Source organism: Galeopterus variegatus, unplaced genomic scaffold (genome assembly GCF_000696425.1).
Source record: "Galeopterus variegatus unplaced genomic scaffold, G_variegatus-3.0.2 Scaffold9642, whole genome shotgun sequence".
NCBI lineage: Eukaryota > Metazoa > Chordata > Mammalia > Dermoptera > Cynocephalidae > Galeopterus > Galeopterus variegatus.
In genome coordinates this window covers 33,962-45,978 of record NW_007735753.1, presented here as the reverse complement: position 1 = coordinate 45,978, position 12,017 = coordinate 33,962, and the positions used below count along the sequence as shown (strand labels likewise).

Sequence of the window (12,017 nt, the reverse complement as noted above, 5' to 3'; positions counted from 1 at the left end):
GAAAACTTATGCCCACACAAAAACCTGCACGGGAATGTTTATAGCAACTTTATTTATATATAATCACCCAAAACTGAAAATGAGCAATATGTCCTTCAAGAGGTAAACAGAGAAAGAAACTATGGTACAAACATACAAGGAATATTATTCAGTGATAAAAAGAAATGAGTAATGAAGCCATGAAAATACATGGATAGGCTTAAGTACATGTTTCTAAGTGAAATAAGCCAGTCTGAAAAGGTTACATACAATTATAATGATTCCAATTGTATGACATTCTAGAAAAGGCAAAACTGTAGAGACAGTAAAAAAAAAAACCAGTGCCTGCCAGAGGTTTGGGGAAGGATGAATAGGAAAAGCCCATGAGATGTTTAGTGCAGTGAAACTATTTTGTATGATACTGTAGTGGTGGACGCATGACATGTATTTGTCTAAACCTTATAGAACTTTACAGCACAGAGAATGAAACTTAATGGGTATTCAGATTTTTTTAAAAAAAAATCATTTAATAGGTTGGGGAAATCCCAGGAAGGAATGCAGACTGTGACAAGAGAATCTAAGTGTATTATAAATGTATATAACAATCTAAGTGAAGAGGGCAGAGGGAAGAAGTGTTGACTTGAGAAACTTTGGAAATGAGTGGAGTTTGTAGGACTAAAGGCAAGACGATCCCCATGTAAGCACTGTACTCTAATTTATAAAGTTGTCTTCCACGGGCTCGGCCCAGGTTAACAATTTTGATACTGCTGTATGTATATACTGGAATCAAGCAATTAAGTAAGGACATGGCAAATGATGGGAGTTAAGTTTCTAACTTTGGGAGCAAGAATTTACAGATCAGCAAGGTGATGAGGACAGAATGATTCATGTGGAAATGGGTCAGAGTCGGAGACAATGGGAACTTGTGTTTAGCTTAATATAGGTTCAGATGGTTAAATATCAAAACACTTATGGATATGTGTTTACACAGGTTTTAGTATACACCTGTATATTTCCTTTCTCTGTCTAAAACTAGAAATAATTAAATACAGTAGCAAGAAGCACAGGTAGTAAGTAGTACCCAGATCTTGCTTTCTTTTTTTTTTTAAAAGGATGACCGGTAAGGGGATCTCAACCCTTGACTTGGTGTTGTCAGCACCATGATCAGCCAGTGAGCAAACTGGCCATCCCTATATAGGATCCGAACCCGTGGTCTTAGTGTTATCAGCACCGCACTCTACCGAGTGAGCCACGGGCCGGCCTCAGATCTTGCTTTCTTTTTTTTTTTAAAAGGATGACCGGTAAGGGGATCTCAACCCTTGACTTGGTGTTGTCAGCACCATGATCAGCCAGTGAGCAAACTGGCCATCCCTATATAGGATCCGAACCCGTGGTCTTAGTGTTATCAGCACCGCACTCTACCGAGTGAGCCACGGGCCGGCCTCAGATCTTGCTTTCTAATACTGTGCTTCAGAAAGGGAATCAGAGCTCCTTGAAGAAATGGCTGATTCTAGGACCAGGGCAAGCAATATACAAGATGAACTTGGAGCATCTTTTAGTGCCAGAAAGTATGGAATTACTCAAAAAAACATTGAAACATAACATTATGGGAGAATGTCAAAGGGACACAGTAGCAAATCGAAAGTGCTCCCAGTGGCTAAAAGTGGAACAATTTGAGCAACAAAATAAAGAAAGAAGTATTGGATTATAACTGAAAGTATAAAATAAATATTCATGAGTCCATTCTAATATAAATAAAATACTGAATAAATAAATAAGTGATGGGAAAGAGACAAATTTCCCTGGCAGAAGAACTGCAAAACAGGAGTAACTTTACCAAGGAGAAACCTGACAAGCACTAACTCAGCCAGGTGATCAAGGTCCATACCAACAGTGACATATCATGTTTCTTGCATGTATCTTTAATCTGATATAATGAAAATGGCAATTTACCTCTCTGGTTTTCCTCCCCAAAACCCATATCCCCAGTCTAATCATGAGAAAAACATTGGGCAAATTCCAGTACAGGAATATCGTACTAAATACCTGGTCAGTGCATCTCCAAACTGACAGGGTCATCACAAACAAGGGAAGTCTGAGACACTGTCAGAACCAAGAGGAGCCTTAAGGAGACATGATGACTAAATGTAATGGGGGATCCTGGATGGGATCCTGGAACAAAAAAAAAGAATGCTAGGTAAAATCAAGGAGTATCACAGCTCACAGCTCTCAGGATCGCGCCGTTTCCTGACACGGGCGCTCCATACCCGTCCCTGGTTCATTAACTCTAATGAATGTATCAAAATCTGAATAAACGAAAGGCTTTAGTTCATAATAATGGATCACTACTGGTTCATTAACTCTAATGAATGTATCGTACTAATGTAAGTTGTTAATACTTGGGAAACTGGGTGAAGGGTATATGGGAACTCTGTACTATCTTCTCAGTTTTTCTAAAACTAAATCTAAAACTGTTCTAAAAATAATATATATGTATATATTTAGGAAACAAAAACAACAAAAAGCTGATGGTGTACATATTTTCCCCATTTTTCCAATGAATAAGCTAAAGCTCAGAAACACCAAAATAACTAGCATAAGATTGCCCGCTACTTAAATGGCAGCGGTGGGATTTGAGTCCAGGGCCCTTTCTACTGAGTCACACTGACTTTCGCCTGACTGTGGATGGGACCCTTCCTGTTCCTCAGTTTCTGCATATCCATTTGTGAGTGTGTGTGTGTGGTTCTTTCTTGTTCTCCCCAGGGGATGGCCTTTACACTTGAAGAAAGGCTGCAGCTCGGAATCCACGGCCTAATCCCCCCCTGCTTCCTGAGCCAGGACGTCCAGCTTCTCCGGATCATGAGGTACTATGAGCGGCAGCAGAGTGACCTGGACAAGTACGTACCTAAAGTCTGTTCTGTCTACCTGATTCTTGGGCTGAGCTGTTTCCTGTGGTCCACAGAGGGTTTTCTGTATACTCCCCAGCAAGAAAAGGCTGACAGCACCTAGAGATCCCAGCCCCGGCCCTGCCTTCTAAAGGAGTGATGGTCTCCCTGAGATACAAGGCTTGTTAGGATTGAGGTACGGTCGACACATCCAGGGAGAACTAGGAAGGGAAACTAAATTCCAACCAGTGGAATCCAGGAGGGCCTCTGGGATGCAGAAGGAGGTGAGTCGGCCCAATGAGCACTGATAAGACTTCAGCAGACAGCAGTGGGGTTCAGGAAGGGCATTTCACTGAGAGGGAAAAGGTAGGGCAAAGATGTAGAGATGTATTAAGGAAGTAGTACATGGCCTGGGTTCATGGCATAAGGGGAACATGGTGGGGCAGAGGGGAAAGGGACAGGGGACACCTTGGGAGTGACCTAGATGTCATGTGCCCAGTGGAGATGCAGACACAAAGACCCAAACGGAGAACCACAGGGTCAGCTTGATCAGCTTTACTAAAGAAGGTAGTCACCTCCCAGGTCACCTGGCTATACATTGGCACAGTCAGGATTTGAACATAGATAGCTGGCTCCAGAGTCTGTGCTTTTAACTTCTCTGCTATGCCACAGCCAAGATGCAGCAGAGCCTAGTGGCTGCAAGACTAGAGTCTAGTATTAGATTGAGTTCAAGTCCACACTCTGCCATTTAATAGCAAAAGCTACTTAGCCTCTCTGGATCATTCCCCATTTGTACAATGAGTATTTCAAAGGTACCTAACTTGGAAGGTTATCATGAGGACTAAATGCATTAGTATTTGCAGTGTGCTTAGAACGGTGCCTGGCACATAGTAGGTACTGTGTAAGAGTTTGCTACATAAATATGTCACTTTGCTATAGGCTCTAGCAGAGATGTAAGAAGAAGATGAGGATTCCCTCTGTATATCTATACAGCTAAATGGCCAAAATATTAGGTCCATAAGGATGTGGCTGTCCCCCAGGGGCAGAGCTCAGCAGCATGTGAGGGCCACCCTGCACACGTCTTCCTATGCTTCCATCCGTTGTTCCTAAGAGGTGGTGAACAAGTCAGCCTCTGCCCACACCCCCGCCCCTATGCCTACGTTTTAAACTCTAAAGATATTACTCACATGAACTCCAAGGCCATACTGCAGCAAAGGCCAAATATTCTCTTCCTGTCGTTCATCGCATTCATATTGGATCTAGCCATGTCACCCTGAAGAAGAAACCAGAAATTTCACAGTAAGTTCAACTGGCGACCTGAGACATGCCCTGACTTTGACCAATGTGAACCTCCCTCATATGAAGAAGAATTAAAGTCCAAAGTGAAATCCTCTTTCCTAAAGATATTAAACTTTAAAAGTTGAAGTCCCAAATCCTTCCCTCCGCAGTTCTTTCCAGCTTGATGGGCCTTGCTCAGAAGGCCTTGCTGGGAAGACATTCCCGGCTCAGGGACAGATGAGTGTGCCCATTCCTGGGAGCTCTAGAGGGCTTGCTCCTGATGCTGTGCTCACTCGGTTGACCCACTCATTCCCAGGAGTCCCTCATTTCAGCAGGTGTCTGGGGAAATGCTAAGAAGTCTCCCCAGCTTCTTCTGGGTCAGGGCAGTGGTGTGCTGGTAAATGTTTAATAACTGGTTCTTTGTGGGGGACAGGGGTAGGGAATCTATAGCATTTGCTAATTTCCATAGTGTAAATACTCCCACCATGGCTGATTTTAAGTTACCAACTTGACATAACTGAATGTAGAATTGGGAAGAGACATGCACAAGTGGCTACTGGTAAGGGAGTCCTTACACTGGCAATGAGTTGAGATTCTGGCTAGTCTTGAGTGTAATCCTTACCCTTCCTAAAAATACCTTCCAGAACACAGATGTTAGTTCTGGACCAGTACCTTTGGTAGAGAAGAGGCTAAGGACCCCAGAGATCACAAGATTTTCCCAAAGTAACATAGCTAGTGAATGACAGAGCTGGGATTCAAACTCAGGACTCTGATGCCCTGCCTAGGGACCATTTCACCACAGATCTTTTCCCCAGTGGAGCATCTCTCTCACCCACCGCATGCCAGGGTCTCAAGTACCTCTGACAGAGCTGGGATTCAAACTCAGGACTCTGATGCCCTGCCTAGGGACCATTTCACCACAGCTCTTTTCCCCAGTGGAGCATCTCTCTCACCCACCGCATGCCAGGGTCTCAAGTACCTCTGTAATCTGTCTCAAACTGTTGTCCAGACACGTTGTGCTATCAGCAATCACGCCTCATTACGAATTTCAACCCCTGGGTTTTCTCTCCCAGAGGTTTTTGCATTTTTAGGCTTCAGGAAATAGGTAAAAGAGATTATTTTTGCAACATGCCTTCTAAAATTACTTGCTACTCAGCCACTTGTGAACTCTGCTTGTGACAGGAACCAGCCCTGTGTGTAGGAAGGGCCAGTTCACACAGCACTCATTTGCCCAGTGTTTTCCTCGACTCTACTCCACCCCAGAACATTAGTATTCTATTGTCATTCATTAATGTCCATATAATGACGTAACTATCTTGCACGGTGGTTGAGAGCAGTTTCTGGAGTCGGAGTGCTTAGGTTCAATTCCCCACTCTGCCATGAGACCCTGGGTGAGTTTATTTCTCTGTGCATTGGTCTCCTTGTCTCTAAAACAGCAGGAATTATAGTACCTACCTCACAAGTGCTTGGAAGTTTTAAATGAGTTGATGCAAAATATTTAGAACAGCACCTGCACCGTGTATAATAATAAGCACCATAAAGCAGATCTATGTTGCACATTTCACAGATGTGGAAACCCATGCTTAGGGTGATTTGCCCTGAACGAGCCACAGTAGCTGGGCAGGAGCAGGAGCCCTGGTCTTCACACCGCACCAAACGGCTTCGCCCTTCTTAGCAGAGGCTTCCAACGCTGCCCTGCTGCCCCTAGCGCACTCGCTTGGGTGATCAGCTTGCTTCTTCTCTCCCTTTCCAAGGTACATCATCCTCATGACCCTCCAAGACCGGAACGAGAAGCTCTTCTACCGGGTGCTGACGTCGGACGTGGAGAAGTTCCTGCCGATCGTGTACACGCCCACGGTGGGCCTGGCCTGCCAGCACTACGGCCTGACCTTCCGCAGGCCCCGGTGAGCGCACGCGGGCCCAGGGCTCGACAGCCAGACGCTTGCTTTGATGCACTTGCTCAGGAAAATGACTCCATAAAGCAGGGAAATGAGCTGAGAGAGTAGCAAGGGGAGACTCAATGTTCTCCATCTCCAAATAATAATTGCCCAACGTGTTGTTCAGCGTTGGCCTGACAGGCAGTTCAGATTGTTTTTCTCTCATTAGCTACTTATCACCTCCCAGGCTGCCCGCCCCCCCATGTCCCCACCCCAATTTTCTGGTCGTCTCCAAAGTGCAACAGCTCTCCTGCCAATTCAGGCCAATGAATAATGGAGTGTTGGATACCAAAGACTGAATTGTTTTGCTGACTCTAAGAACCAATATACTTTCCTTTGGGTTTGACTCAGATTCCACATGAAATGTCATTTTAGTAGGCAAAAATTTGGCACTGCATTTTCTTTCAGAGCCAAACAGTTTGGAGCAGTTTTCTAAAGAAATCCCTTGTTTTTTTCCCCATGATGAGTTCAGAATATATATATTTTTTAAATATTCAAACATACCCACCTCCCCCTGACCAGAATGTATGGCCTCTGGGACTTCATGGTGGGTGAAACAGAACAGTAGAGGGGCTGGTTTGAATTGACAAGTGGTCCTAAGTCCTGGGTCTCCTTCACACCACCAAGGGAGTCAGATGAATAGAAAGTTGTTTCAGACTCAGGTCCAGGCCCCACTCATGGTTCTCCAAGGGGTTAGTGATGGACAGGGACATGGCCACAGAGTGGGATTCCATGTGGCTGGAAACAGGGCCCTGCCAACCTCTTGTACCCAGAGAACTAGGTCAGCCCTGGTGGGAGTAGAGAGAGTGCTGCAGAAGCTGAATATATAGCGTGAAAAAGAGGCTTGCGACAGTCCCAGCAGGAACCCACAGATGACTTGGAACCGGGAGAAAAGCACAATATTAACCACTTACTAAAGGCCAGGTACTATCTTAAAATTTTTACTTATCTTTACTCATTTAATTATTAGGACTGTCCTAGCAGATAGGTGCTATTATCATCCCATTTGCAGATAGGAGAACTGAAGCACAGAGAAATAATTTACTCAAAGTCAGACAGTCAATGACCAGCAAAGCAAGGACTTAACTAGGCAGTCTGAACCAGCGTCTGGACAGGTAATCACTACACTATACCGCCTCTTACAGCTCACGACTGCACATTTGGTGGGCATTCAGGGTGGGGTGCCGTTGCAGCTTCAGGATGTTTAACTTCCCAGGGGTCTAAGGTGGGGATCGCTAGATACCATTTCCAGAGCTTCTGGGAGGAACTGGTGCAGCTAGGTCCCGGGGTCTGCAGCTGGGTGAGGCTGAGGCAGGCTCGGGCAGACTGAACCGTCTTCTCGGATTAGTCACTCACACTCTTGGTACAGACTCTCACATGTGTTTTGCTGGGAGGAACTGGTGCAGCTAGGTCCCGGGGTCTGCAGCTGGGTGAGGCTGAGGCAGGCTCAGGCAGACTGAACCGTCTTCTCGGATTAGTCGCTCACACTCTTGGTACAGACTCTCACATGTGTTTTTCACAAACCCTTCCTCAGATGATTACCCAATTAAGTTATTTGACATGTGACATTCTGAGCTGTTGCTTTAGGTTTCCATTTGGCTGCTTTCCAGGTGTTGATTCCACACCTGCCTTGCTCCAGAGGGAAATGAGTGTTTGAGCTCCACCCCAGCCCCGAGCTCCATCTGAAGTCTGGCTTGGAATGGCTTTATGGATTAGTATCTTAAGGGAGGACAGCCCTGAGGCCAAGAAGGAGGGAGCCAGCCCCTTCTCAGTTTCTGAAATGATAAACATTCCTGCCAGGTTTCGGGAACAATGGAGTCCTCTGTGAAAGGACCTGGCCCCTCACCAAAGCTAATTAGGTCCAGCTGATGCTAAAATTGAGCCTCCAACATGCCTGGGGCTCCGCATCACCTTGCAACCTGAAAAGAAATGCCAGAGTACCTCCGGGGCACCTGACTGTCTCTGGGTAGGTAGACAAGCAGAAGGTTCTGGGCTCTGTTGGAGCCTCCCCTGCTCCTTCCTGCCCCTTCCCTGGCACATCCTCTGCGTGTGTCTCCATGGGCCTGACTTGAAGGGATACGCCATGAAGGCCACTTGGAGAGCTGAAAACCAGAAGCGAGGTCAGGATGAACTTGTGCTAGAGGAAGGGGGTGGGGAAGAAGCCAATATGGTGTACAGTGCTGGTGAATACGCTCCCTTTCCCAGGCCACCTCCCTATTGACCAGCCTTCTTCACCCTCCTCATCTGCTCAGGCTCCACGTGATGTGCTGACACCTGTTGACCTAGCATTTCCTAGTTTCAGTGTGGGGTGCCACTTGTGATGGAGTTGTTAAAGAAAAGTTATTTATGACACTTGTTAAAGATGGTAAGGCAGACTTTATTCAAGGGGGCCAGCAATGGGTATAGGGACCATAGCCACAGACTCTTGCAGTGGGGGAGAGAGATTGGACTCAACTCTGACTCCAGCAAGGACAAGTGGGGATTTATAACTAGGGAGCAGGGTGGGGGTCAGTGGATGCAAAATTTTTTTTTTTTCCTTTTTGTCTTTTTTCGTGACCAGCAACGGATCGCAACCCTCAGTGTCGCGCCCGTACCGGACCAGGACCGGCAACGGGATCACAACCCTCGGTGTTGCGCCCGCACCTCGCTCAGCCAGCGAGCGGCCGGTCTGTATGTGGGATCCGAACCCTCGGCGGGAGCACCGTCACGCTCCCAAGTGGTAAGGCAGACTTTATTCAAGGGGGCCAGCAATGGGTATAGGGACCATAGCCACAGACTCTTGCAGTGGGGGAGAGAGATTGGTCTCAACTCTGACTCCAGCAAGGACAAGTGGGGATTTATAACTAGGGAGCAGGGTGGGGGTCAGTGGATGCAAATTTTTTTTTTTTTTCCTTTTTGTCTTTTTTCGTGACCAGCAACGGATCGCAACCCTCAGTGTCGCCCCCGTAGCGGACCAGGACCGGCAACGGGATCGCAACCCTCGGTGTTGCGCCCGCACCTCGCTCAGCCAGCGAGCGGCCGGTCTGTATGTGGGATCCGAACCCTCGGCGGGAGTGCCACCGCGCTCCCAAGCAGCGCACTGTAGCAGTGCGCCACCGGGCCGGCCCGATGCAAAATTTTTTACTAAGAGGAAATCAAGAATGAGGGGTTTCTGGCTAAACTAACTTGATAGGATTATTGCTGAAGGCGGGCTAGGATAATAAGTTTTGGTCAAAAGAGAGACTATCAGAGGGATGGGTTGTAGGAAGCAAAAGGAACTTGACTTAGAAGCCAGGCAGGCTTTGCCTTGAATCTCAGCCCCTGATGACTTTTGACAATTAACTTAGCATCCCTTTAGTCTCCTCATGTGTAAAATGGGAATAATGCCTGTTCACATGGCTGCTTGTTAGGATTCAGCGAGATTCTATGTGGGAATGGCACGCACTAGTAGGTGCCCAGCAGCTGTGATCTGCTGGACCCATCACCTCCAGGATCTGACTCAGTCATCCTACCCAAAAATGTAATCTGTGAAATTACTGAGGGCATCTCAGTCCTCTGACGTACCACCACACTCTGTGGTTTGATTTAAACCTTAAATTATATGTATCTTGCATACCTAGCAAGTCCATTAGCAAGTCCGTGTGAGGAGTTAGAAAGGCCAGGCCAGGAAGTGGGACTTGGCTTTATGTAGTAAGGCTCTGTGGAGAATATCTGCAGACGTATTTGGATTTGGACAAAACCAGCTACTCTTGGCCCTTAGCCAAGCTGCTGTCTTTCTTATCTGCAAACAGATAGGTTTCTGCACACAAGCCAGTTCCACGTATATAGGGTATTAGCAGTTATCATTTGCTGGATGCTTGCCATGTTCATGGTGGGTACCTAGTCTAGGTACTTCATGTATACTATGTCTGAGCCCTAAAACAACCCCTCAAGGTACTTATTATTTTACTGAGATGAAAACTAAGGCTAGTTCTTGCTTTGGCAGCACATACATTAAAAATTAGAATGATACAGAGTAGATTAGCATCGCACCTGTACAAGGATGACACACAAATTCATGAAGTATTCCAAAAAAAACCCCCAAAAAACTAAGGATAACTTGTCTAAGACATCGCAGTTGACCCAAAACCAATTTCCTGTGTTTTTCCTGAATTCATAATCTATCTTCTTGTGGCCCTGGTGAACACAAAGCATTCTTGCCTTCACATAAACTCCCTTGAAGGACAGGTCTGCACACAGCAGGACACACACACACACACACACACACACACACACACAGACTCTCTTTTGAAGGACAGGTCTGCACACAGCAGGACACACACACACACACACACACACACACACACACACACACTCTCTCCACACACACACACAGACTCTCTTTCTCTCTCACAGGAGGGGCAGTATACCATGGTGCACAGAGCACTGGGGCTGGAGTCCAGAGGTGGTAGGTCTGCTCCCCCATTAATAACCATGTGACCTTTGAACCTGGCTACTCCACCTCTCCAAGCTGAGATCACAGGAACTTTCTACGTTGTGTTGTTCTTGCATAGATCAGATGAACTAAATGCATGTGAACATGCTTTATCAATTGTAAAGTTCCTTATATATTTAAAGGAGTATTACTTTTTCATCTTTTCTGCTCCCCCACCCCAACTCCCATAAAAGGTTAAGGCTCACATTCACCTCCTTGGAGTTTCCTGCTTCCCACTCAATACATCTGGGGAACTTCGTTTTCTTGCATTGGAACCTTTCAATCTTCAACCACCTCCACCACTGCTGCACACATACACACATACGTAGAGAAACCCAGGACACAAATTGCATGCCTCTACTTGCTAAATACCCAATGGAGCCTATTTCTAGTCATACCCAGGACCAATAGGTGCCAATATCTTGACCAAAATTACTCTGGAAAACAGAGACAATCTTATCTCAGCAAATGGGGAGGCCCCTGACATCCAGCGCACAGTCTTTAAAGACATCACAATCTGTATTCCAACCCAGCCGTCAGTTTATTGGGAAGCCACACACATGCACGTACACAGACACACACACACACTCTCTCTCTCCCAGGGAACCCAGCCGTCAGTTTATTGGGAAGCCACACACATGCACGTACACAGACACACACACACACACACACACACACACACACACACACTCTCTCTCTCCCAGGGCAACTAGGAAGCAGGCAGAAAGCAACGATTAGCATCATCAGATCATCCTCCTTCCCAGTCTCAGGGCACCAAAGCATCAATTCCTTTGACCAAGACTGCTCTGTATCTGATCCCATCCAGACTCCTCTGCCAAACTGTTTTGGCTGTGCTGCTGGAAAGGCTCCCTCGAATACAGCAAGCACAAGCTTTGCAGCTGGGTCTGGTTAGCTTCTCATCTGGCCCTTTTAGTCCTTTAGCCTTGGGCGTTGTGGGAAGACCACTGGGTTGGGAGTCAGGAGGTCTGGGTTCTAGCCCTTACTACCCCCTTTCTGGCTATGACTCCTTAGACAAGTCACTTAGCTCCTTAGTCTCGAGTAAACATGGTAGGGTTAGACTGCCTGGCTTCCATGATCTCTTCCAGCTCTAATAGTTCTAATAACCCAAACTCTATAACAAGATCTAATAACCCAAACTCTATAATCAAGTCAGAAATGAGATCTATAAGTGAGCTATAGTCCCATTATGTAGCCCAGACTAAGTTTCCCCATATGTAAGATTAATAGGGTCTCAGTATCTGGGGAGCTTTAAATCCAAATCCCTGAAGTGAAGCCCAAGCATCTTTTCTTTTCAAAAGCTCCCCAGGGGATTCTAATGGGCAGTCAGGGCTGAGAGCACTGAGCTGGGTGATTTCTGAAGTTCCTTACAGCTTGGATCTCCTGTGACTTTTAGGAGATAATAACCTACATCCCATATTTTCCAGGCCATCCCAGCCTGGAAGTATACTCAAAGACTAGGGTCAT

At 46.3% G+C, this 12,017-nt stretch overlaps 1 protein-coding gene across 1 annotated transcript; it reads left to right on the top strand.

Moving 5' to 3' along the window:
• Window positions 1–2,745: 2,745 nt before the first annotated feature.
• On the top strand, window positions 2,746–6,050 carry LOC103609462 (NADP-dependent malic enzyme, mitochondrial-like). The gene is made up of 2 exons (XM_008593780.1): window positions 2,746–2,876; window positions 5,897–6,050. Exons 1-2 carry the CDS (start codon window positions 2,746–2,748, stop codon window positions 6,048–6,050), a joined length of 285 nt encoding a protein of 94 aa, XP_008592002.1.
• Window positions 6,051–12,017: the final 5,967 nt, after the last annotated feature.

Coding starts and splice junctions, on each gene's coding strand:
- LOC103609462 (XM_008593780.1), top strand. CDS start 2,746: ATGGCCTTTACACTTGAAGAAAGGCTGCAGCTCGGAATCCACGGCCTA. Junction 2,877..5,896: donor CAGCAGAGTGACCTGGACAA/GTACGTACCTAA, acceptor TCCCTTTCCAAG/GTACATCATCCTCATGACCC.